The 25,737-nt window shown below is 53.7% G+C and overlaps 10 protein-coding genes across 10 annotated transcripts; 6 read left to right on the forward strand and 4 right to left on the reverse strand.

Annotated features, from left to right (window-relative positions):
• Window positions 1-726: 726 nt before the first annotated feature.
• PG998_002533 (uncharacterized protein) lies at window positions 727-1,909 on the forward strand (the record flags this gene model as incomplete). The annotated part of the gene is made up of 2 exons (XM_066869351.1): window positions 727-1,024; window positions 1,182-1,909. The coding sequence occupies 2 exons, from the start codon at window positions 727-729 to the stop codon at window positions 1,907-1,909; spliced, it is 1,026 nt and encodes a 341-aa protein (XP_066737766.1).
• Window positions 1,910-2,967: 1,058 nt separating this feature from the next.
• PG998_002534 (uncharacterized protein) lies at window positions 2,968-4,269 on the forward strand (the record flags this gene model as incomplete). The annotated part of the gene is made up of 1 exon (XM_066869352.1): window positions 2,968-4,269. One exon carries the CDS (start codon window positions 2,968-2,970, stop codon window positions 4,267-4,269), a length of 1,302 nt encoding a protein of 433 aa, XP_066737767.1.
• A 1,287-nt stretch (window positions 4,270-5,556) lies between these two features.
• PG998_002535 (uncharacterized protein) lies at window positions 5,557-6,359 on the reverse strand (the record flags this gene model as incomplete). Its single annotated transcript, XM_066869353.1, has 2 exons — window positions 5,557-6,150; window positions 6,246-6,359. The coding sequence occupies 2 exons, from the start codon at window positions 6,357-6,359 to the stop codon at window positions 5,557-5,559; spliced, it is 708 nt and encodes a 235-aa protein (XP_066737768.1).
• A 1,768-nt stretch (window positions 6,360-8,127) lies between these two features.
• Window positions 8,128-8,721, reverse strand: PG998_002536 (uncharacterized protein; the record flags this gene model as incomplete). The annotated part of the gene is made up of 1 exon (XM_066869354.1): window positions 8,128-8,721. The coding sequence occupies one exon, from the start codon at window positions 8,719-8,721 to the stop codon at window positions 8,128-8,130; it is 594 nt and encodes a 197-aa protein (XP_066737769.1).
• A 33-nt stretch (window positions 8,722-8,754) lies between these two features.
• PG998_002537 (uncharacterized protein) lies at window positions 8,755-9,516 on the reverse strand (the record flags this gene model as incomplete). The annotated part of the gene is made up of 1 exon (XM_066869355.1): window positions 8,755-9,516. The coding sequence occupies one exon, from the start codon at window positions 9,514-9,516 to the stop codon at window positions 8,755-8,757; it is 762 nt and encodes a 253-aa protein (XP_066737770.1).
• Window positions 9,517-11,115: 1,599 nt separating this feature from the next.
• Window positions 11,116-12,612, forward strand: PG998_002538 (uncharacterized protein; the record flags this gene model as incomplete). Its single annotated transcript, XM_066869356.1, has 3 exons — window positions 11,116-11,281; window positions 11,344-11,602; window positions 11,670-12,612. 3 exons carry the CDS (start codon window positions 11,116-11,118, stop codon window positions 12,610-12,612), a joined length of 1,368 nt encoding a protein of 455 aa, XP_066737771.1.
• A 3,266-nt stretch (window positions 12,613-15,878) lies between these two features.
• Window positions 15,879-19,247, forward strand: PG998_002539 (uncharacterized protein; the record flags this gene model as incomplete). The annotated part of the gene is made up of 1 exon (XM_066869357.1): window positions 15,879-19,247. The coding sequence occupies one exon, from the start codon at window positions 15,879-15,881 to the stop codon at window positions 19,245-19,247; it is 3,369 nt and encodes a 1,122-aa protein (XP_066737772.1).
• Window positions 19,248-20,836: 1,589 nt separating this feature from the next.
• PG998_002540 (uncharacterized protein) lies at window positions 20,837-21,684 on the reverse strand (the record flags this gene model as incomplete). Its single annotated transcript, XM_066869358.1, has 4 exons — window positions 20,837-20,854; window positions 20,922-21,041; window positions 21,320-21,594; window positions 21,675-21,684. The coding sequence occupies 4 exons, from the start codon at window positions 21,682-21,684 to the stop codon at window positions 20,837-20,839; spliced, it is 423 nt and encodes a 140-aa protein (XP_066737773.1).
• A 527-nt stretch (window positions 21,685-22,211) lies between these two features.
• Window positions 22,212-22,939, forward strand: PG998_002541 (emp24/gp25L/p24 family/GOLD-domain-containing protein; the record flags this gene model as incomplete). Its single annotated transcript, XM_066869359.1, has 2 exons — window positions 22,212-22,545; window positions 22,617-22,939. The coding sequence occupies 2 exons, from the start codon at window positions 22,212-22,214 to the stop codon at window positions 22,937-22,939; spliced, it is 657 nt and encodes a 218-aa protein (XP_066737774.1).
• Window positions 22,940-23,606: 667 nt separating this feature from the next.
• PG998_002542 (Succinate dehydrogenase assembly factor 2) lies at window positions 23,607-24,587 on the forward strand (the record flags this gene model as incomplete). The annotated part of the gene is made up of 2 exons (XM_066869360.1): window positions 23,607-23,808; window positions 23,956-24,587. The coding sequence occupies 2 exons, from the start codon at window positions 23,607-23,609 to the stop codon at window positions 24,585-24,587; spliced, it is 834 nt and encodes a 277-aa protein (XP_066737775.1).
• Window positions 24,588-25,737: the final 1,150 nt, after the last annotated feature.

The following is a 25,737-nucleotide window of genomic DNA, read 5'->3' on the forward strand; positions in this document are numbered from 1 at the left end:
AATATGATAAGTATCAGGAACTTATACCAACGCCGTATTGTAGAATTACGTTGAAAATCTCGGAGGTTGGTCGTAGGGCGCAACTCGCATTCCAAACTGAGACTTGGGATATTTCCCACACTCCTAGAAAATATGAAAACTGTCTGGGTGGTTATCTGGTTTTCTTGTTCTTTCCATTTCTCGAGGAAGGTTCGCGCCTGGAAGGTACATGGCTGAGTGTATCTCCCAGGGCTCCTTCCCTGATTGAGCAAAGATGGTCAATATTCATTGCATCCCAATTCTTCTGATTGCACAATGGCCCTGCATTGTAGAGAAAACATGATACTCTAGCACACGTAGTGACTTGGGCAGTCATACCTTAATACACTCAACACTATTCCAAACATAAACATATCAACTGGCCTCTTGCATACATGTGTTGCAGACCCTCCACGAGGTTTCGCTATTGATACAATCGATGTATGCAACTTTTGTCGGCAAATACCGTTGGTGGATTACCCATCTTGTATCTTTTGCCTTGGGGTCTCCGCTTGTCGGCTCATCCAATGCGTCTTATCTCTCATTTGTAACAGAGTTGGCGATTTGATATGTTGGTTGACTTAACCCCGCCAAGGTTCCATGATGCAGCTATATAAATACACAAGTGATAATCTCCAACTTCCCCGCCCCGGCAGCCCCTCTTCCCCTTTTCCCTTCTATCTAGACAGCAACATATCGACAGACAGTATGCCTGAGACCAAGTATTTCCACAAGGGGTTGACCCTATCAGCTAAGTCCGAGCCAGCAGGGCAGGAGTTCCCGGCCAAACTGGCGTACTGGACTTTCGGCTCCCCATCCAACCCGGCTGTCTTGATGCCGACATGTTTCGGGGGCGATCTTGAGGGCACGCTATCTTTTCTGTACAGCAACAAGAACGGAAACGCTGATCCGCCCTTCCCACCGGAGAAGTATTTTGTCATTGTCGTGGGATTGATGGGCGGCGGCGAATCGTCATCTCCATCAAACCAGCCAGCACCCTTTGACGGTAAGTGTCTCTTGGTGCTCATCTAATCCTATCCTGGATGATTATATTACACGAGTGTATATATTTTGATTTGTGGTGGTGCATGAGATATGAACCCATGTCTGTAAAGTCGGGTACAAGAGAAATTGAAATAAGTACTGACCCCGATGCTGTCCAGGCCCCAGATTCCCGAAGGTCACTTATGAGGACAACATCCACCTACAGTACGCCTTGTGTAAAGAAGAGTTTGGAATATCCAAACTATTTGCCTACATAGGCTTCTCCATGGGTGGACAACAAGCCTACCATATCGCCACCATGTACCCCGACTTTGTGGAGAATATTGTCGGGCTCGCAACCAGTGCGAGAACGAGCTGGCACAACTGGTCCTTCCTGGAAGGCCCCAAGCACGCGCTGATTACAGCTCATGACTTCCACGGCGGAAGCTATGAAAAGCCAGCCCTCGAGGGCGTAAAGGCTTTCAAGAGAGTGTACGCCACATGGGCTCTGAGCCAAGGCTGGTTCCGGCAGGAGTGCTGGAAAGAAGCTGGATCAGACACTCTCCAAGACTATCTTGAAGCGAACTGGACTACCGGGCCTGATGCCAATGATCTTCTGGCCATGCTCTGGACCTGGCAGAAGGGCGATATCTCCATGTTGCGCCCCGAAGATGGCGGCGATCTCGCGAAGACGTTGTCCAATATCAAAGCCAGGTGTTTGATAATGCCAAGCCGTACTGATCAATATTTCCCACCCGAGGACAATGAAGAGGAAGTGAAGCATCTGAAGAACGGCGAGCTCGCAATCATCGAGACGGTTTGGGGACACTTTGCCGGCGGCGGTGTAGGGTCCAAGCAAGATACTGAATTCATCAAGAAGGAGGTCAGGAGATTTTTAAAGCTATGAAGGGATTCCATTGCCATACCAGAACCTCAACTGGCAGCACAATACCTAACCCTTCACGTATGGCACCCACTATATCATTCACCAAAGATGGTTGTCACGACCCAATGTACTCCTATCATCACCAACATCTACACTGAGGAAGGTAAATAAAGATATACGCAATGCTCTGTCCGTTATCTTAGTCCGAGTAGCTCAAGGGGGTTGAAATCTCATATACGTGGTAGAAGGTGTTATCTACATATGGCAATCCATCACGCGTAGTCGATCGACTGATCGAGAACAATGCCACTGTGGATATTAATGAGGGGGTCGGGGCCTTTAGCGTCAGTGGGGGTTTTTGCAGGGGGCATTTGGCCCGACAGATGGGTTTAGCATGCAGGGACCGCCCTGGACAAGCAATTGACAATGTGCTGCCGTGTGCGTATGATAGCTCATCTCTTGAGAAACAGATACAAACATGCAAACTTCGGTGCTTGGGTTGTACTTGAAACTGTATCAGCCATTCACCGTTGGCCACACGCAATACTCCCAATAGCCCTCCTTCTTGCATTAACTTCAAGAACGGTGAGCTTAGGGTACCAAAGCCGACGACGCGGTGGTGGTGCCTGGCATTGGGATTTTGGGATGGTTTTGGGCCGAGGTGGACCAGAACAGCTCAACACTGACTTCACCAAGCTCCCTCCCAGCCACTCACTTTCTCAGCTTCACCTGCCAGTCATCAGTCACCGCCTGCCCAGACTCCGTACGCGTAAGGGGTGCTACATGTACCTTACAGCTTTTGCCAATATGCAATCAGATTGTTCCTGTCACACAAAAATAACATTGGACCGAAACCGAATCGTACAATCGCACCTGAAATAACGTTGTTGGTTGGACTGTCTTACATCGGACAATAGCACACCACCAGACCACCACCGTAGCAACCCACCGGACCAGGTCAAAACACGATTGCGCTTGGTCGCAACGCCATACAAATTCTGGCACGACGAACATCATCGCCGCCTTCGGAAAACAGATCTTCATACTTCTTCCACGACTTCGTCAATTCACTACTCACGATGGTGTTGCCCCAGCAAGCTCTCGTGGGGCTGCCCACGTCGCTGCTCATGCTGGTCGCAACCCAGCTCCACGCGCAGCAACTACTGCCCACCGCTGTCAAGAAGATGTCACTCGACGAGGGCGAGAAGTTCATGCCGCATTACCAGCGCTTCGCTGCCCCCGAATTAGAACCCGCCCAGTCGCCCGTCGAAGCGCGTCAGGTCCTCGACCCCCAAGAGGAGCTGCTCTTAGCCGCCAACTCTTCAGCAACCTTGCCGTACCGACCGCCATTTGGGATACACTATAACGGCGAGACCTTGGACGATTCGAACCTCGCATTAGCGCTGTTCCGGCGGAGGCGAGACGCTCTGGCTCGTCTGCAGGGCCGCGCGTTTGCTTGCCCGCCCAATACGAAGAGCTGCGACACGATCGGGCAGCCGAATTACTGCTGCGCTACCGGCGAGAGATGCTTCAAGGTTGATAATGCCCCAAATGCGGGGAATGTGGGATGCTGCCCGAACGGAGTGAACTGTGGCGGCAACGTCGGGGCCTGCGGGAGCGGAAGTACACCGTGTGCGGCTGACGTAGGTGGTGGATGCTGCATACCAGGCTACATGTGTGCGCAGATCGGCTGCGTCGCCAGCTCCGTCTCCGTTATCACCATGACGACGACTTCGTCCACCATCATTGCGGCGCCGTCCCCCACGACCGTGGTGACAACGGTCGTGGTCACTGTCAGCCCATCCTCGCCGAAGCCCGAGACGAGCACCGTCACCCAGACAACCACCAACCAGGAGTCTACCCCAACCAGCACCACCGCTACAGGTGGTCTCCCGCCTTACCGCCCCACGAGTGGCTCTGCTTCTCCTGTGACTACGGACGAGCCTACACCAGCGCCGGAGCCGAGTGACTACTGTCCCACGGGTTTCTATGCTTGCCTCGCCACCGCCGGCTCGGGCTGCTGCCGCACTGGACGGGACTGTGTCACTACCTCGTGCCCTCCCATCGCGAAGACCACGCTTACGTCCAACGGCTTGACCCTCGTACTACCCGTCACCGCCGTCCCGGAAGCGCCGCCTACCACATCCACTTGCGCCAACGGCTGGTTCCTCTGCCCTAGTGAGGCCGGACCCGTGGCTGGATGCTGTCCAGGCGGCTACGAGTGCGGCACTGCCAGCTGTACGCTGAGCGCGGCCACTGCGACAGTTACGGTACAGAAGGAGCAGCCTGGCGCCGGTAACAGGGTGAGCGGGGGCGGTGCCGCGGTCTGGAGCCTGCTTTGGTCTGCTTGCGGTATAGCTGCCGGGGCCGTGTTACTCTAAACACCCTCACCCAGGTTGGTAATGCGAAAAAGGAGAAATGAGGTTGCGTCACTTTGAATTTCACGGAGTTTAAACGGTTCACATATGTTACACCAACGATTGGATGATATAGATGTGACAAAAGAAAGAGATGCGTTGGGGATTTGGGCCATGAATACAGTATAGTAAGAGAGCTGAAATAACGTCGGTTGATCACTCCCAGCGGCAAAGCATGTACATATCGTCGCACTCAGGGGAGCAATAGCATATAAGACACATATAATATATATCGAGCGCTTTGCAACAGGCAGATTCATGATCCTACAATGATATGCCATATGAAGGAAGCAACACATGGTTCGGTCGGAGTTTATGGTTGCCAGCCGCCCAGTCCATCACGCTTTCATGGAGCTGAACATGTGTGTAATAGTGTGACGTAGTGTCCCCTGGTAACCGTTTGTTGACTGGGCGTCCCTGGGAACACCCCTGAATTGTGCAGCTCATCAGTGTACAAGATTCCGCCCACCGAACTTAATCTCTGTTCCTGGCATCCTAAACTAGGTTCTCCAGGATTCAGGCACAATGACTCAGGAAGGAGTTACCGAACTTGTCCTGAGAATGTCACATCCCATTCTCGATCTAGTATAAATGAATTGACGATTCTTGTGCTCGAATATGTGTGACGCTTTCACTAAGAGTCCTAAATATTCATTAGACTTGACCACATGAAAGTGCATTATCATAGTATAAAATCAAATACTTTTTCTCCTCTTTGTTCTACCTAAGCTATATAGGAATGGCTAACGAATGTGTGAATGTGGAAAAATATACATAATGTGATATACACAGAATCGAAGGCCCCCTACACTCTCCCACCCAAATTCCCTACTAATTATGCATCAATCTGTTTTGGGCTGGCTATGCTACCACCAACGGACGATATAATGAATGGCCCCGGCCAGAGATAAGATAAAGGAAATGAAACCAAGCAGCTCGAGAGCGAGCCCAGAAGTGCAGTGACTGTAAGGAAAAGAAGACAAAGGAGAGAAATAGGAAAATGGTCATGAGTGACATTAAATAAGGAAAAGGGTCATTAATGCGTCTTCCAACAAAAGTGCACGGGCTACAAGGACACCATGCAATTGTTGGAAGAGGCAGTTGGTCGTGATATGATGTCGTAATAGAATGAAAGCGAACTGATAGTCCCCAGAAAGGGGGAACCCAGAAGCTTCCTTTCTTTTTCGTATATCTCTCTTCCTCTCGCTTTCTTTCTCTCCAGTTCCTCTCTTGAACAATGAGGTTTGGCGTCTAGAGAGCGACGAGGGCAAACATGCCAACCGCAGCCAACATGCCGGTGGCAGCCAGGGGGCCAGAAGCGCCGTTCAACGGGATCGAGTTAGGGCCGGCCACGCCGGTACCCGAGGGCGAGTTGGGGGTGGCCGCCGCGGTGCTCGAGCCCCAGGTGCCGTTGTACGCCGCCGCGCCCGAGGGCTGGCTGCCGGAGACGGTGGCCCAGCCGTAGGAAGAGGCCGCGTCCCAGGACCCGCCCGAGGACCAGGCGCCGGTGGGCGCGGGCCCTTGTCCTCCCTTGTTCGTGGCGGTGGTGGTGCTGCAGTCGGATTCGGCGGCGCCCGTGGCCCACGGGCCGTTGCCCGACGTCCCCGTGAAGGTCGTCGTCCAGGAGGCCCCCGTCAGGACGTAGGTGCCGCCGGGCGTGAAGGACGACCCGCTGAAGGTGTAGGCGCCCGGGCCCGACCCGGTGGGCTTGGCCCCCTCGTCGGATGTGACGGTGCCGGCGGCGTTGCCGGTGGTGCTGTCCAAGATGGTGGCCAAGGCCTCGGTCTGGGTGCACTTGTCCGAAGGCAGGGTGTATGCGGTTCCGTCGGCCTTGCTGAAGACACACTGCTTGGGTTCTCGTCGTCAGAAAAGCTTGAGATAATATGGACGACAATAGGTGGAGATCAGGGTGGAATGTAAGTCGCTGCTGAGAGACTTACGTTGTCACCTGTGTAAACTCCTGAAGTGTAGGCGCTGTAGTCAGAGTAGTTGGCAGGGGAATCAGCAGAAACTACTGCAGCGGCAACTACCATGGCGACGGCGGCGGACTTCATTTTGGCGGAGAGAGTGGTATATCGGTATGTCTAGTTAATATTAAGGAGGTGAGAGGTGATCACTTCTAATATGAGAAGTGGAAAGGATGGATTGGTTTGATGTTGGAAGATAGATAGACTTGACCTTAGAGCGAGATTCCATGAGAGACTTATAGATGAATCAGTTTGTAGTAAACATCCGTCTAGTATGGAGCTCGAAGGGATTCTGGAGCGACATCATTTGTTTTCAGTGAAGAACCTTATCAGGAGAGCAGACACACGAATACTCAAGCGACACACAAGGATACTTTGTCCCCAGAGGGAAGCCCAGAGGGCGGCAGCCTGTAGGAAACGTGATGGAAATGTTAGGTTGCACACCAATGTCCGAGCCCTTTCAGAGCTGCATAGTGTTCCCATGGTCCGGGGTCAATGAACAAATTTTCTATGTGTGAGACATCCGTCCAAGAGCCTCTGTCTCTTGGCGTTGACGGAGAGCCGTTGGAGCGGCGAAGATTATGTCTCAGATTGCCCTCTCAGCATTTGGCCTGCAGCTTTCGGTCGACGCAAGAAGTAGGACTCAAAGCAGCATGTCGTATCTGCAACCCAAAAGAATTCCGGGGTAAGTCACAGTGGAAGATGGATGCTGGCCATAGTCCCGAGCTTATCTCCTTCAGGCTGGCAAATCATCTTTGGAAGGGCGAGCCGCAGCCCTATACCGTCCTACGACGATTCATGGTCTTATTTGCGTATAGGTTTCCCGTCCTTCAAGAAAAGGTACGTATGGAGGCCGATGGCTTGGGAATCTTCACGCTGAAGTTGAACTGGCGTTGCTGGATGATTCCAGCCTCGGTCGTTGCCCGTCAACGGCCCCAGCTGGCCTGAACGATATCTCGTGATTCCCGAGTAAGCAAGAAAATCCAGTTTTCTGTCAATGCCTGGTCTCCAGTTCAGTCAGGGCAACAGGGTTGGGAAGACACTTGCTTGGCTGACCTGGCATGCGCCAACAAGCCCGAAATGCCCGCCCAAAGTATGCTGGGTCTTGTGGCATTCGCGACGGGGAGGCACGGAGAGTCCACCAAAGCGCTTCTTCTCTATATTTAGAGGAAGACATGCGTGGTGGCACTGGTATAGACGCAGGTGGTCAGTAGCATGTAGGCAGCGATGGGTCCAAATCATCATCGTCATCTCACCTCACAGGATGCGATTGCGCGGCTCCTCAATCTCAACCCCAACCGTCCGAAGCGAAAACAAACATGCATGTGGCTGTGCGGGGGATACACTCAATACTTCAACCTTTGATGTGGCGATCCTGCGTTGCCCAGCGAAGGTATGGAGTTTTGTTGTGATCATGACTTGTAGCACCACCTAAATTGAGCCGTCCCTTTGGCAACATAACCGTTATGTGCATGTTATGCAGATATGTGTTCCTCCATCGAACTTACAACGAACTTGAACTTCAAAGGAGGAAAGTTAAGGTTGGGAGCGCAAGATCCAGAGGTCCGTTCCGTCGATGCTGCCAACTACTGGGTTGGTAGGAGTTTGCGCTTCCTCTTCCTCTTCTTGAAATCCCGCTATTCACGTCTCTTCCATCTGGTTTCCCCTCCAACACTCATTCGAGGGCGGATTACACGATACTCCACAAAGCCCAGTTTGTTGACATTGATACTGTCAACATGAGCTTCGTCGTGGCATGGTCTTGTGTCAAGAGCAATGAGATACAGGTTGGTTGAATTCAATCGATTGAACGCATGCCCAGCGCCGTGCTACGGGACAATCCTACTCCTCGGATCTATGCAAACGCCCTTGTTCCACTCGTGGCCACATTTTCGTCCATCTGGTTGTCAGGCATCAACGACTCCCTGCCCTGCCGCATTATCCTTGGGATGTTCTGCAAACCCTTACCATCGTCGTAAGCGGAGCGATAGCCCCGACGAAACGTCTCTCCCTGGACGGGAGACATACCCTGCGCCGGAGAATAGCTGCGGCCTATGGATCCGACGCGGTACATGAAGTCCGTCGGCAGGACCTCAGCGCCCGTCTCCTGCTCCTTCTTCGCGATAATTTCCGTTCTCCTCTGGGGGCTCTGTGGCGGGGGCGCCATAAAGGGGGCTGAAAAGGGCGTGGTCCTGTTCTTCAGTTCCTCCAGGCCGATGCGCCAGCGCTGATTGCCGCCCGTGCAGCAGGGGAGGTCTTTCTCCGCGACCTCGACCCGGTTGCCGTCGGCGTCTTCGATGAAGTGGCGCGCGGGCAGGATCTCGAGGTCGTAGATGGGCTGGATTTGCGGGTAGATGTCGTAGTTGTGGATGTCGCGCTGTATGCGTTCCTCGCGGACCTCACGCACTTGTGGCCAAACATGTTCATGCGTAACGGCTGGAGCAGACATGTTAGCATAAACCAATACATCATTTTTGTTGTATTACTTGCCTGGTAGGTGTTTAGTTATCCGATCGCAGTCCACAGTATTCGTCAGGTCTAACTCGCGTTCCACAGCCCGTGAAATGTCTCCTACCTCGTCTGCAATCTCACTATTGTACTCAGTAGACAACTGCGCTGCCTCCCTTCCGTCGCCGGCCTCTTCAACCGGACCCCGACTTGGTTGTTGGCCATCAGGTATTTCTCTGAACTTAGCAGTGTCGAGGGTCTGACCATACCCGCCAGTATTTGTCTCCTCCTGACGAGGCTTCAAGCCTGTTTCCTCAGGACGAAGTGGTATGGGAGGGGATATCTTTAGGGTTTGGCGATCCCGCTCAGTCAGGTTTGCGCCACCCTGCCTAAGCGCAGGATGCTGTTCAGAGACGCGTCGGTGGTGTCGTGACCCGCTTGGTGAATGGGACACCTTCTGCTTCAGTTTCGGGCCGGCGGCGATGGCCCAAGGCGGGTTTTCCCTGCTGCTGCTCTTCGCGAGGGGCCGGCCTACCTCCTGCGGCTGCGAGATGTCTACCGACTGATGGCGATAGTCATTATACCTAGACGGCCTACGGACTGACCCGAGAGAGGCGACTTTGCGCGGTTCGGGGAGGCGCGGGTTGGCTTTCCTGTAGGAGACACTCCTGGGTATTGTGAAGGGGTTCGCCTCTGCAAGGGTTGGTGCCTTGGATTCGCGATCACGATTCTTTCGCCTCAGGCTTCCGAAGTGTTCAGATATGAATTTCTTCATGGCTTCTCCCGGTGGCTTCATGTTAGTCTGTAGTTAAGAACAAATGTGGCGGCAACGTGTATATTCAATGCTATATGTGGGCCACTCAGTAAGATATAGTATGGCCTGCATGTAGATTGGGAGACTGTCTACTTGTTGATCTCGCCCAAAGCTGTAAGTTGGGAAGGTGGCATTGTCAGCATTACCAAGAGAGTGAGGCACGCGGATGTGATGGAAGTCCCTGCCCATGATCCCATTCCCCGTACATGTCCATAGGTTGAGATGGCAGACGAGCTATGATGATTTTGTCCCCATGATGTGTTGTGAGCTCAAGGGCTCTGTAGGAAGGTTCAGTCCGTCGCCCCCAGCTTGCCTAACTTTCTGCGTCATCCAAGAATCATATATTGGCAGATCTCCAGCATATTAGCTTTAACGTCTAGTAGCGCCGCTGACCCGTGTGGGGGCGGGCCCAGACAATCTTCATTCTCCCATGACGAGAAAGGGCATTGTTGACTTTCTACTGGACAGTAATTCTACGTAGTATGTCGTTAGTCCGACGCCATGGCTAGCCGTAGAGGGGAGCTACCAGATATCAAACGGTCATAACCTCTGTGGTTCACCAAAGAGCTGATCAACCACGTCTAGGGCACATAATCTCCCGGCAAAAGACGCCCCCTGTGCGGGAATGGCAATAGCTCCTGGTCCGCATCTGCAGCAACGTGATAAGAAATCCATGTCTATTTGTTGACGTACTAGTAGTGCATGAGAAAGACCCCAAGTTGCCTCAAGCACTTGGTATCCATTGAGATGTCAGAGAGTTGAGAACTGCCGCGCTGTTGACATCCACACGTATACCCGTCATTTGTGTGAAACCCATCATGCCCATCTTCATGTTCCATGGGGAATATTTCCAAAGAAGCCGAGGGAGCAGTGGCCCACTCATCCTAGATGCCATCTTTACTGATGGTATCATCACTTGCAATAGCGCCAAATCCTGAGCGCAGATCCATCTCCCCTCTTCTCAACCGCATGAACCTAAGAGACCTCAAGTGGGTTGACGGATTAGCTGGAACGAATAGCCATTGAACTGGTATACCAAGCTCTCTTGGCAGCTCACAAGGCAAGATCCATTTCCCCCTGAGCTGGACGTTGTGTGGCTGACGGTAGTGCTGGAGCCACGGACTATGTAACGGTCCCTGGCCATCGATCGGGCGGCAGTGGGCATCGACTTCCGGTATTCTGGCGTTATCGGGGTGCTCGAGATGGGCTACTGGCACCGGCTTGAGATGGAAGATCACCTTGTCTAGCATCGCTCGCTCAGACAGAAACTCACTGACTTCCATCTGTCATCGTTATCAGAGTGTTTGCGTCAGTCGATGGTTAGTTTGGTAGTAGTAGAACCAGCGCTATGATGGAGGAAGATGACGTCCCAACTTGTCCGAGCTCTACGGAAGGGATACGTCAAACTGCTGTCAATAGATATAAAGTATGTCCAAATCTTGAGGAGAGGACAGTTCTACCCCCTGACTCATTCACAACGACATATAACATACTCCAACCATCGTCTTTGTCACTAAAGACCAGACCTCGATACCTCATACCCAGTTATCATCTTTTCTAAACCCGAACAATACCGCAATAATGGAGAAGGCTAAGCAAGCGATCCGCGACTTCACCTCGAAGTCGGGTCACCACGACACCACTGTCCACTCCGCCACTGCCCCAGCAGTTGAGCATGAGACGGTCAGGCCTCAGCAGCATGAGAACATCAACACTGCCATTGACCGTGAGGTCCACCAAGACCACTGTAAGTTCCCATATATTCTTCCCCCGCCGTCCAGGGAGACCGAAAACCGGGTGTGTGTATAGACCATGGACTGCATTTACTGACCATGGATGCCTCAGACCACCAAACGGTACAGCCTGTTCAGGCCCAAGAAGTCCTGCCTGAGCAGCACCATCACAAACTCGGTGGCGTAGAGCATCGAGAGTTTGACCACCGCAACAACGAGGAGACCCGACGCCGGCTGGCGGCTGAGACTGAGGGTTTTCACGATGAGCGGGTCATCCATGACACCACTCGCACCAAGGCCCATGCCCCTGTTGTCGAGGGCGAGCATGTGCACCAGTACGTGATAGCCTTGGTCATATAGAGTCTCGTTCCATGAGAACATCACTAACATGATACTTGGCAGCCATCTTCATGAGACTATCCAGCCCGTAGTCCACAAGGAGACCATTGAGCCCCATGTCGTCCATACCACCGTGCCCGTACACGAGACGCATCACAACAAGGCGCAGCACCACCAGACAACCACGCTTCCCGCCGTCAACATGTCAGAGTGGCAGAAGCAAGGAGGCCTCCTTCACGGCCGCGACGAGCGCTACGACAATTTTGAGGGCCAGCCCGAAGATGTCGGCGGTGTGGCGGAGGCTCTCAGACGCAGCCACGATTCAAACAAGGACCCCGTCACGGGACACACTTTCCACGGCGACTTCAACGAGGAGGGTGGCCGGGAGGGTCACCACGCTAAGCACTCCAGCCGCGGCAACACTATGTCGTCTACCACCGACAACCGCACTGGCGGTACATCTTCAATGATGGGTACGACTGGTGCCACATCTTCGTCTATGATGGGTGCCACTGGGGGTAACACTGCGTCTTCTACGGGTCGCGGTGCTATGGTCGATGAGCCCCTATCTTCCGCATCAAGCACCCGCGGCAGTAGCACCACCGGCACTACTAGTGGCGCTGCCGCGTCCGCCGCCGCAATGGCCATGAGGAGTGGTCGTGATACAACCAACACTGGTACAACTGGTGGCATGACAGGTCGCAACACCGGCGCTGTGGGTGGCATGACCGGTACTTCCGGCATGACTGGCACTCCCGGCATGACTGGCTCTTCCGGCATGACTGGTAAATCCCGCCATGCCCGTTCGGACTCGGGCTACGAGGCGGAGACGTATGATAAGCGAAAGCCGGGTGCGTTTGATACCAACCGGGTTGGAGAGCAGGGCCGCACGGAAAAAATGATGGCTCGTGATGAAATGGGTGAGGCCAAAAAACCAGGCTTGTTGGACCGCCTTAACCCGATGACCGACACCACTGGAGATGGTGAGACGGGTTTCATGAAATAAAAGATGGTACCAAATTGATGGGAGAAGAGAGCCACTGATTGGGGTTTATTTGGCTCGTGTAATGGCCTGGTCGAGATTACTTAATATTGATAGTATATATTCAAAACAGGATCCTTCGCTGTTAATACCACACTGAAGCAGAATGCAATGTGTGCATATGTAGATATGGAAGGATCCAAGGTCCATTCGGATTTGGTAATTGCTGTGAGAATGTGAGCATCGCGAAGGCTGATGTGTTAAAGGATAGTCTTACCTCGGAATTACCGAATCTGCTCGCATCACTTGTGTTGTCGCTGGGTATTCATGCACATCATCGCTAGCATTGCCCCCAAATAGTCCACTCACCGTCGGGTACCGCATACAAGCCATACACGGGTCGGTAAATCAACCGAGCAAGGCGACAGTATGTGGTCCTCCGCCCAGTGTGACGGTATGCAGTGCGTCCTTCCCGGCTTCGGGCGGCCGGACTACTAACTAAACTCTGGTGATGGGGGCCATCCTGTTTGCTTGTATCTGGCCAGTCCAAGTCATACCTTAGCTGCGCGCCGCCATCGTCAAGCGAGCAATGCATTTTGATGCCATGAGAACTGTGTGGTCTCAACTCATCTTGGAATATATGGGTAGCTGCAACGGCGGCGAGGCCAAGAGCGGGATATCTAGCCGCGTGCTGTAACCACATTCATCGCTTGGATTAGATTACCAAGTCGGTACGATACCACTCGTTGTAGTCAGCCAGCAGGTTGGTATTGCGAATGACCCTCTGGCCTGTTGTGGGAGATCCATTCAGTGCTAAGGTACGCACGCACTGGATAATGCCGACTGGTCATTTCGTTTTAGGCATTTGGAAACCGAACAAATGGTGCTACATCTGACGTGCAGCAAACCAGTCATGGCTGAAACCCTCAACGGACAATGAAAAGGCCAAGCCACGAGTAACCATCCTGCATTCCTGCACTCGCCTGACATGGGCAGTTCACCTCTCCCTTGGGGTAAAGTTACTCCACTGGTGTTTGTATCAAGGAAAATGACAAGCTTGCATCGTGGTGAGCTAGGTCCGTGCCAGTGCCAGTGCCAGTGCCAATGGCATTGACTCGAAGGGTAGTCGGTAGTGGTGGTGAAAGGAATCGAAAGTTGTGGGTGGTGTGGGTTTGGGCGAGCTCGACGATCGTCGAGTCGAGTTCGCTGGAAATTCGGGGTCCCCCCACCTGCCTAATCCAGCACGCACTATAGATAAACTCCCCGACTTTTAGATAGACATCTAATTGCAGCATATATTGACTTGATTAACTGTCCGGTTCGACATACCGGTCGGCCATGCGAGCCCTCTTTCGACCCAGATCGTATGCAACAGCGCGTGCAGTGTCCCCGAGGTCGCACTTCGGACTAGTACTGCTCGCGAGTCGGTCTTTGATTCGTTTCATCACCCTTGCAACCTGCAGGTCTGGCATCAAGGAAGGCCCGTCCTCTTCGTTTCTAGAAGCTGATTTGTCTGGATATCTGCAGTGTCCTCGACACAGCTCTGCAGTAGGTCTCTTTCCAGTCATTCGCTAGTTCTCTCAAGGCACCTACACGACACAAAGGCTGCCGAAAGGGAAAGAGGAAAAAGGGAGGGGGCCAAAGGAAGGGACACGACGCATACATGGTGTATGTAGGATGCAGGCAGTGCTCCGTGACAAGTCTCGGTGTTCCGGTGTCGTGAAAGGGGAGATGGCGAGAAGGGGAAAAGCCCCCTCTTCTCTGCATGAATAACGTCACGTATCATCCTGCGCAGCAACCGGCCTTATCCCTAATGCCAAACCACCAAAGAACAGTCTGGAAATAGATCGAGTTAAGTGGTCATCCTACGATCTCCCGTTGCTCTCGACTTTTGTAGCTTCTTGCTCTGGCTTGGTCGCGGGAGGCGGAACGGCCCCCGGCGAGTCTACTTTGTAAAGTGTGCTGTGCTAAGGCATGCTAACCTGGAGGGCTATGCATTCTAGAGTGCATACAGCTAGCCTCCACAGACTTGATTTGACACTGCTGACAGCTTGTCGAATTCACTGACTCGAAGCAGGACGTGAGGTCGAGGTTTAAATCGAAACAAGGAAGAAACGCTGGGAGAGCTGTAGGCGCCAGGGCACGGAACGTCCTGAATAAAACCCCAACTGCAGAGTGTCCGATGTGACGTTGATCATGTAAGTAAGTGCTCAGCAGTAGCAGTAGCAGTAGCAGCAGTAGCAGCATGGGCGCCCCCAAAGCCAACCTCCCCGTCACGACTCACACTCATCACAGGCTCACAGGCTCCCATCCAAACAATAGACCCGCCCCGACGCTTTGGACTGCAGCATTAGCTTACATTGTACGGTGACGGGAAGTCAATCTTGTTGGCTTGACCTCGCCTGCGAAGAGGAAGGAAGAAGAAGAAAAAAGCCGTTCTAGTCCAATCCCATCCAAGTTTATCCAACCCAATTGCTCTGACGTCTGTCTACCCGCCCTCTGTGCCCACCTGGTCCTTGTCCTGCCCTTCCACTTTTCCCTCTCTCCGCACACCTGGACCGACCAAAGACAAGGACCGTAGAGGGGGGAAAAGCATCGTAACCGCTAACCCACGATTCCTCGAATCTTACACCCGTCATTATCATTGGATTCCATCCGCCCGCAGCGCCCTGTTTCATTTGAGCATCGGCCTACACATCCCACGCCGACCTGAATTGAACATATCTCACCTCACTCACTCATTGATCTCACCCGCGCTTTCAAAAAGCTGTGTCATCCGATAATCCATTTTGGGAGACGGCCAATGAACAGCCCGCCGCCAAACTAGTGATTTTTTTAAGCCTATCTTTATCTTGCGCCATGTGTTGCAGCTTCTCGATCGCCGCCTGAGCTGAGTCGCCTCGCCGTCCTGTTCGATGCGAGTCTCACTTCTTCTCATCTTAAAGCCACTTTGACACCTGTTCACCCCCCGAAGGTTTTTATTTGCTGGCGCCTGTCAGTTTCGAAAGAAGGCAAATTGGAACTGCTTCGGATCGTGATACGATCGCCACTGCACAGTTGCACCAGGAACGCGCCATCAATGTGACAGTCTGGTCCTGCACTACAAACCTACGGCATCGTGCCAGACACACATCAACCGATCTTGGCGTCATCAGGATGCAGAGGAAAGCTGGTTCTAGTTGGACGGAGTCGACCGCTCTATGAACGAATTGGTAATTACGCGGGCGGCAACGTGGTGCAATAACAATCCACAACAACCATCGGAGACAATGCTGGCTTCAACTGAGACCATGTCGCCGCCCACTCAAGCTGGCCTATATTTCGATCCTCCCGTACTGGAACGCGCGCCTTTCACCACAGGCCTTAAACCTCAGCCTTCCTTAAAAAAACACAAAGTTCTGCCGCGCCCCAAACAATCCCCATTGTCTGTGAATCCCAAACCCACGCCACATCCTCTTTCAGTCGACACTACGCTGTCTTCAGTATCATCATCGTCGTCGCGCTCGGGAACGACAACGTCCACGAGCCCGGCGCCTTCCAGACGCGATGTTCGAGTAGCTAGCGGTCCCGATCCTCCACCAACACCACCGGCGCACTCCCGCACGTCGTCCAGTGGCCACTCAGTACAACCTCCAAGCCCAACCCATGTCGAGACCCCCGTGAAAAACGTCGCGAGCAACCCGGACGCACAGAAGACCCCCGGAACGCCGCCAAATCAAAGAAGCCCGCCGACGCCTGATGTGACGCCCCCACAGCAAGCCAGGAGACCTAAAGCTTTCCGGCCGAGCTTGGCCGATCGCATGCCTTCCAAGGCGACAAACGATTCCAGGAATTCCTCATTTACAACGGCGCGGGAAACACCGTCATCGGATGAGGACGAAAAGGCGACTCTACGGAAAGTTTCATCAGGGAGAACCTCGTCGCAGAATACGGTGCGACAGGTCTCTGACCAAAGGAATAACAAAAAGACTCAAGAAATTGGTCTCGGACTGGGACTGGAATCAGACGACAACACAACCCCAACCCCAGAGTCGAAACAAAAAGGCTTCGCTTTTGACAAGGGATGGGGCTCTGGGGGCGAGGTCGAGCAGGAATGGGACGCCAATCTCAACAGGAATGTCACGGTGAGGAAACGAAGGAAATCACCCAACAAGAACAAGTCCAAGGACAGGCATGACAAGCCTGTCGAAGTCGTCGAGGATGAGCTTGTCACACCAACCAACGCGACAAAGGCCCTCCGGACTATGCCCTTGCACCAGCGAATGCACGTGGCATCCTCCCCTCCAAGAGAATCAGCCGCGAAGGACAGCACACGCTGGGCTGCGCCATCCGCCTCTGCATCGTCGGTAGGCACAGACGTCAAAAGGTTCTCGGGAATGTCTTCGAAATCTACTGTGTCCACTGTGGTTGAGGCCATCCTTGTAGAAGCACCGCCGCAAAGGCGGAAGACGCTGCGGCACGTGAAGAAGCAACTCGCTCTCAGGGATTCGGGATCAGATGTATCTCAGGCAAGCTCTGCAGCAAACTCGACAGTGTTGGAAGAATCATCGAGAAGGCTTAGGCCTCGTGGCAGGCCCTCAACAGCGCGAACAGATAGTCTCGCGTCTACAGGGACAACCAACTCCTTATCCAGCCGCAAGGCTCGTCGTGATATTATCAAAAACGGAGGAATTCCTGTCGTGGTCATACCTGACCGAAAGGCGTCCGTCAAGGGCGCTGCAACCCCCTCTCTGAGATCGACTAGTAGTCGAAGGTCGCAGAGGAGCAACAGCCTGGGTTCGGTTCCCTTGTCGGGAATGTCCACAACCAAAGATCGCACGCCAGTCTTTGATCGTCCCACGAGACGAAGCAGAGCTATGTCAGAATCTGACGGATCACTTCCGGGCGATCAACGAACGATAGATTACCCACCCATTGTTCCTATCCGCAGTTCATCTCTTTCCGCCCCGACTAGCCGGAACGGATCGGTGGCCAGTTCACGGGCTGGGTCGCGTTCTGGCTCTTTGACATCCGAGAGTCTGAAAGCCCACAACACCTTCGTGCAGGATGAGCAGCAACGGCAACGACAGCAGCAACAGCAGCTACATCAGGCATTGCAGAAGCCTCCCAGAGTCAAGGTGGAGCGTGCGCCGTCTGTGGAATACGTCCCAGCCGAGAGTGATTTCCGTGATGAAAGACAACTGCAGCCGGCCCCGTCGGCTGAGTCGCACAGAGACGCACATGATCAAAGATCACTGGTCGACCACAACGGAGACCCGTTCTTTGGCAAACGACTCACTACGCAGAACACGCCATTTTCCATAGCGTCCGTCGAGACAAACGGGACACACTCTGCAGCCGAGGTTTCGGAAGCCATGGCGGTGAACATCTATCCGCACCAAAATCGGTCGGTCGTCATGGTTGACCATACTTCCAAGATCCTCGATGCAAACACTTTGCAAACGGGCAATTTCCTTGGCGACCAGGATGGTCCTCTTGAAAGTGAACAGCCCAACACAACCACAACAGCTTCCGATGGCGTTCCCGTCACACCGCCCCAACCTATTTTCACTGTTAACGACGTCGACTCTCCGCTACGTAATCCACGAGCACCGCCTGAGCCACCCGTTATCCAATTCATTCCCGCCACTCCATCCGGGTTGACGCCTGCAGCGGAAAAGATGAAGATGTTAGGGAACTATTTTGAAGAAACGCCAGAAAAGCGCCCTTCTGTTCTGAAACGGGCTTTCAGTGTTCGCAAGAGCGATGCTGATGATGCGGCACGCAGCCGAGGCTTTTTAACCCGCACCTTTTCCCTGTCGAGAAATCTTCGCAAGGGCAACGTGGATAATTCCCAGAGACCAGCGCTCTACAGATATCCCACCGATGACTCGATCCCGGATGAAGGGCGCTTGCACCCTCACTGGCGACCACTGTCATCTCAATGGAATCCGGCCACGGACGAGGACTGGGTTCATGATATCGACAACGGTGACGAAGACGCTGCCTACCGATATCCCCCTGTTGATAACCGACCGTCCGCTCGGCGCCCTTCTTTGTCCTCGCGAATGAAGCGTACCTTTGCCATCCTACCCATTACCGATGATGCGCATTATACGTCCCCTGACGGTCGTGCCCCAGAACGTCGCACCATCAAACGTACACCTTCGGGCAATCTGAGAGTCATGCGATACCGCGACAGTCTCAGCAGTATGCGGTGGGGTCGTCGCTCCAGTGAGGAGGGAAGACCCTCGACAGCCCCTGGCTCGTCATCGTCGACAGCCCCCGGTTCGTCGTCATCGGCAAAGCCTAGTCGCCGTACTTGGGGCGTCGAGAAACGCTTTGATGCCCAGGGCCGTCGATTCTTCCCCGGCTGGCAAGACAAACTTGAAAGCTACAGTCTGCAGGGACTGGGCCGCCGTCTCAGCGAACGTAAGCGACAGAAGAGGAGTCAAGAACTGCGCAGCAAGATCAGTGGACCTCGCGAGGTTCGAGATGGTGTTGGTGAAGTGATCAAGCGGAACAGCTACAAAGGGCCGAGCTACCAGGCTAGTCCTCATTTCAACTCTGTTAGCAACACCAGTATGGCCGTGCAGCAACAGCAATATACACGACAGCGAAAGCAACAGCAAGGGCCTCGAGGTTTCGAGCGAACGCCTACGATTCAGGCTCAGGTTTAGGGACCCTTGGAATGGAATCGGCGGATGCGGGAAACTCGTTGTGGTACGGTGAACGAAGACGCGAGGGAACGGAGCCTGTGCACTGCCTATACTCGCTTTCCGAGGGGTGCAAGTCGCATCTCGGATCGCCTGAAAGGTATTTTGCCATCGCTGGCTTAGGGGAGGAAGTAAGAGACGGAGGAAGAATTACGCAGTGCCCATGATAAGCGGCACACGGTACCTGATTGATACGACGCACATGAATGAAATGAACTATCAAACGAAATGAAGCAACGGCCACCCGGAAACAGACACTGTACTTATTATACTACTACTACCAACCCATCGCACTCGTCATGCGAAACGAAAACGCCATACGAGACATTCGGTTGTCATTCTCGAGATTTCCAACCGAGAGAAGATCATGCGCTATTGAGTCTGGGGTTTCTTACCGGCGTTTGCATTTGAAGGGGTCATGATCTTTGCCTTTCTTTTTTCATATCGAGGGATCTGAGGGGAATATGCGGAGGGCAGAAGGAAATTCAAGTCCTCTATACTGCGGCATGGCTCTCGGGTCTTCCATCTTCCTGGAAGGCTGAGAGATGGTGGCCGGAGAGAGTGAACACACGGCGTTTGCTACTACTGAGCGCTGCCTTCCCAGACTGTACCCCGATAGAAACGATACGTTTTGGCTTTAGTGGGGTTTTCCCCCGGCTTTCGATGAAGTTTGCTGTTAGATACCATGCATGCATCTGAATTACATACGCTCATGATGATTACGCTATGTTCTTAATATCAGTGGTGTTTTTTTCTTCGAGCCCGGCCTTTGTTCACATGGTACTAATGGTACTAATTTGTCCAAACGTAGATAAACAAGCATTTATGAGTTGATTACGGTGATAGTATCTTCTCTGTTGATAGTATAAATGGTTCATATCCCGCAAGCCATGCTTAAGGCCGCTTTTGTACAGAATGCAACACCACTTGTTATGGTTGACCTGATCCTTCTTTCGTACGCTGTTACCTATCTTTACACGCTGATGACCGTGGTCACATGTCGCAGTAGGGGGCTTTTGTTTTGTCCAAATTTCAGCAGAAGCATCACGCTCACCCAATGTACTGTGCTGGCAGAAGAATTTCAGCAGTACTCCAGCAGTACTTCGCCTGCCTCGGATGGAAGCTCAAAATAGAAACCCGTCAACGCCGTTTATGAGATGTACAAACACATCGGTTTTCCCCCGCAACGCCAAACTGTATAAAGCGTAAAAGAACATAATACCTTACCCCTTCCTTCATTCTGGATCCTTATAGACTGCATGGTATCTCTCTGTCACGTCTCCCTGGCTGTATCGATGGTGTGAAGGGTGGGTCTCCTAAAATTGTCTTACCAATGCGCGCAACCTATCTCTGTCGCCAATAAGGCGGTCGTTCATAAGGGTGATATCTTGATTTTGTCGGAGAGCTGCCACGGTTCGAACGTCCGGAAGGACTCCGTTGACCCGGGGGTTGACGGGAGAAGCGACGGGCGGCGTTGGGTTTCCCTGGCCTGGCAAAGGAGGCGGGCTGACACCACCAGGAGGCGGGGGTTGTTTTTGGGAGCTGCCATGGTTCTAACGTCCGGGAGGCCCCTGTTGACCCGGGGGTTGAAGGGTGGCGCGCCGGGCGGTGTTGGGAATCCTTGGCCAGGCAACATACCAGGGAAGGGGAAAGGCGGTGCGCCGGCACCACCAGGAGGCGGGAAAGGCAGTCCACCAGGAGGAGGAAACGGAAGGCCGCCGGGAGGGAACGGAGGCATACCGCGACCACCAGGAGGAGCTGTGGAGAAGGGAGAAGTGTTAGAGCGCCGTTTTGAGGTCGTTGAGTAGGGTTCGAACCGATTACGGTGACGGTGTTTGAACGGAGCAGAGGTGTTGTACTTACGAGGCATTCCAGGGCCGCCAAAGGCGCCCAGCGGCGGTGGGGGCCACCAGGCATGCCGGGCAGAGGCGGCATGCCGGCGGGCAGAGGGAAGGGCAGACCTCCGGCTCCCGGGGGCATGGGCGGGAACCCAGGCGCGCCAGCTCCCGGGGGCATGCCGGGCATACCAGGCATACCGGGCAGAGGAGGGGCCCGCTGCCGGGGGCGCCGTGGTGCGACATGTGGTGGTGGGCGGCGTGCGGCTGGTTCTGGGGCAGCATGGGATTGGCGTGGGCCTGGCCCTCGGCGGCGTAGGACGAGGTGATGGAGTCGATGACGGACTGGGCCTTTTCGTGTCCAATCTGCTGGTAGTAGTCGACGACGTTGCGCAGGTGGTTGCGGCCGCTGTTGTGCGCCTTGCGGACCGACATACTGTCGTGCGTCAGGTAGACATCGCAGTAGTCGCAGAAGACTGTTTGTCAGGGCGCAAGAGTTAGCAAGCGATCTGGCTGCCTGTAATTGGGGAATGGACAGCAAAAAGGCAAGACTTACATTTCGGCATCTTGACGGTTGTTAATACACAATACGAATCAGATGCAGTGTGTATCGAGTATGGGTGCAGCGCGCAATGTGGTGTCGAAGCTGGGATAAAGGAATGGAGCGCGCGATACAATGGCCAATGTATGTCGCGCCGACCTTTGCCTCTCTCTGCAATGCCGATGGAATTTTGGGAGGGAAGCTTTGTAGCTTTGTAGCTTTGGCAAGGCTGGATGGGGCTGGAAATTTGGCCCAGATATCCAAGCGTCCTGCAAGGCTACGCTCGAGAGCGGCCACACTTGGGCTTTTCATTGGCTACAGGCTTCCAGCGAAGCCACGCTGGCCCATTAGGCGACTTTTGGCTGCTAGCGAGGAAGCGAAACCCAGCAATTGACCCTCGTAGCACCAGACGAGCAACTCGGGCATATTCTGGCCTCTCCCTGCTTGATCGATCCAATCTCGAGCTTCCGACTCGATTGGCAACAAACGAACACCCCAGACTCTCGACTCCCCATCACCGCACGACTACCTACGCAACCCCCAACCGCAGCCATGGCGTTCTCGCGCTCGCTGCTGCATTACTTATGCAGCATGGTGCTGTTCATCACCTCGATACAAGCGCTCAAGTTCGACATGCACGCCACCCCTCAACACGACCGCAAGGAGCGCTGCATCAGGAACTTTGTCGCCAAGGACACCCTGGTCGTCGTCACGGCCATCGTGGGCGGCTACAAGAACGACGGCATGCAAGTGAACATGAAGGTCCGGGATGCGCTTGGCAACGACTACGGCCGCGCAAAGGACATCGTCGGCGAGCAGCGACAGGTCTTCACCTCGCACGCCGATGCCGCCTTCGACGTGTGCTTCGAGAACTTCCTGACCCAGAGTACGTAACCTGTTCTTCTTCTATCTTGTGAGAGAGCTCCCCCCAGGCTAACATGGACTGCCCTGCTGTAGCCCGGACACCTCAAGACCCCAACCGCCACATCGAGCTCGATATCGATATCGGCGCCGACGCCAAGGACTGGTCCGCCATCCAGGCCTCCGAGAAGCTCAAGCCCGTCGAGACGGAGCTGCGTCGCATTGAGGAGATGATCGGCGAGATTGTCGGCGAGATGGACTACCTGCGCTCACGCGAGCAGAAGCTGCGTGACACCAACGAGAGCACCAACACCCGCGTCAAGTGGTTCGGCGTCGGCACCACGATGCTGCTGGTCGGTCTCTGGGGATGGCAGATCATGTACCTGCGTGCCTACTTCCGATCTAAGCATTTGATCTAGAATCATACTTGGGAAATTGGGCGGCAGCGCAGAGCTGGACATGGGTCTTGGACATTGGTATAACTCTTAGGGGTAACGGAGGTTTCTGCTTGTAGATACCCTTCTGGGCTCTCCAGATGACGAAAGTCGACGCCGATTGGAACTCATGTAATTGTACGCATAGCCTCTTCAGGAGTCATGATATTATGGGTTTGGAGAATAAAAATAAGGGATTATGATCGGTACACTTTCTAGTCCTTCGCACATGCATCTATACACTACAGTAACTCGGATGAATCTTGATCGTGTCTTTTGTTTGCTATACCCGATAATATGCCTAAGAACTGCATGCTCGTGTGGCACTAATAGGGAAATAAGCAATAAGGGGGGTCTCCCCCGACCTGCCGGTGCATGTGGGCCGAGACGGCATCCCTCGGCAATCCCTGGGCGATCCGGGTTCGGGGGACTACTGGAGCTAAAATCATATTCTCTACGTCAACGATTCATCCATCATCAAACCATTGTGGCTTGGACAGGTAAGTGCCAAACCCGAAATTTTCGTCATTATCCTTTGTGTTCATATCCTTTCTCGTCCCCTTCCATCTGTTGCTAACCATTCCATATTTCGGACTGAACAGAAAGAGGGAAAAAAGATGGCCTCACTACAGAAAGTCCTGCGTCCCGCGACATGCCGCGCCGCATTTGCCCGGCAGCTCCTCCGTCCTCTCTCGACCACCCCCGCCTTCCGCGCCAGCGTCAGCAATGCGCCGCCTCGCGACCCCCAGCGCAGGTTGATATCGGTGTTGGCGAGCTCGAAGGCGCCAAGTTCAAGATTGAGCCCATGCGCCGGGTGGGCGAGGACGACAAGACCATGCGGGCACGTCTTGTGTGTATGTGCTCCTCCTACCTGATACTCATACCCCTCCTCCACCTCCGCCTCACTCCCACAATGCCCTGGTTGCACGTTGAAGGCGCATTCCCAATCACTTGCGCAAATGCAGTTTCGCTGACTCGATATTTCTTGTTTGCTTGAATAGACCAGAGTCGCAAGCGCGGCACCTTGGAGTCGGACCTCCTCCTCTCCACCTTCGCCGACAAGTACCTGCCCCAGATGACCAAGGAGCAGATGCAGCAGTACGACATGTTCCTCGACGAGAACGACTGGGACATCTACTACTGGGCGACGCAAGAAGTGCCGTCCCCGGCCAATGAGGCGGCAGCAGCAGCAGCAAACAGCTCGGCCGATACTTCTTCTTCGTCCGCCTCGTACGGCAGCGGCGTCGAGGCGCAAAACGCGGCCAGCTCGGCCGCCGCGACGACCCAATCATCCACGTGGGAGCCGATGGTGTCCCCGTTTGCCGAGGCCGTCGCCGACGTCCAGGCCGGCAAGACGGGCAAGAACGCGGCGGCGGCGTCCGAGGCCGTGAGCGAGGAACTGTACGGCGGTAGCGGCCGGACGCTGGCGCAGGCGCCGGGACAGGTGCCGCCTCAACCCAAAAACGGCGAGTGGGCTGCCACCGTCGGCACGTTCAAGCCGGCATACCGGCCCGTGCCGGCGCGCTGGAGGGACAGCGAGGTCCTGCGACTGCTGCGGGAGCACGTCAAGAGGCGGAGCAAGGGCGGTGCCGAGGGAGGGGGTATGGGCTTCATGCCTAATCTGAAGCAGTGAAGGGGGATGGGGCTCGGTTAAGGAAGGAATGGGGTGACAGGCTGGTTTGGAGCAGCGCTTTGGTGTCGTCCCCCTGCCTGCCTCCTGAGTGGTTGCGAAGGGGACCATCTTTCCTCTATGTGTTGCTGTCGAAGCTTGATATTGCTCGAGAGCTGTGCGTGTCAGTCGGACTTCTTGTTGCCGAAGTTGTCAGAGATGGCAACATGTATGCGAGTTGTTCGTGGCAACGCTTTGTGTATTAGCACCTGTAAAAACAGCGGGATTATGGATTATTAGAGTAAAGGGGTGTGCCATGGTGTGGTGAGATATAAAATGCTACTACTGCCCGACTTGCTGGGCATACCTACTATGTAAACGTTTGTGTTCACTCGCACCACCGTGGACTTAACCTGCCTGCTCGGTTGTATGCCCTTGGGTTCATCATGAAAACCTTTGTACGGCGTGCCAATCTCCTCTTCTCCAAAGCAGTGCCTTCTGAAGCAGTACGAACCAAATGTTTGCTTCCTTTTGACAATGGCCATCCAGACTTTGGGATGTTCATATAAGCATGATCAGCCGTCCTACAGTGCATCTTGAGTTGGCGTGTGGGTACTCTCTTGTTATTCACATCGGCATGGAGTGGGCTCAGGGGTATATTGGACAGCCTCTTGGTGCATTTTACCAACTCATCTGTCAACTAAGGTCTTCCTGTCCATCCGGGCTTTTGGGGTTTTCCATTACTGCTCCAATCCTTCCGGTTTCTATGTTATGAGGAGAATGGCTAATGTGCCTTTGTGTATAAGCTCCAGGCCATTGATTGGTTGGCTCTGGCATCGTGAACCCCTTTTCTAATATTATTAAAAACATCATCAGCAATAGACCCGGCATGATATAGAGCAAGTCGCTAGGTTCTTTATTCGCCATCTTTCATATGCAAGCATATTATTCGTTTATTTCAGCCTAGCCCCCATTGTACTGTGTGAGGCCTCAACAACGCTCAAGTAAGAATACAGTGGCAGCTTACTCAACATCGCTATCGTAGTCAATATCGACAACTACACATTTCGGATGGCCTTCAAGGCTTTTTAAATCCAGTCTCTGCTATATAACTAACACGTCCTTGCAGTCAGATTCATAGATCCGGGCTTTCCTTGCTATCCACTGCTTCCTA

This window comes from Apiospora kogelbergensis (genome assembly GCF_038363985.1).
Source record: "Apiospora kogelbergensis strain CBS 113332 chromosome Unknown utg000001l_segment0_segment0, whole genome shotgun sequence".
NCBI classification, from domain to species: Eukaryota; Fungi; Ascomycota; class Sordariomycetes; order Amphisphaeriales; family Apiosporaceae; genus Apiospora; species Apiospora kogelbergensis.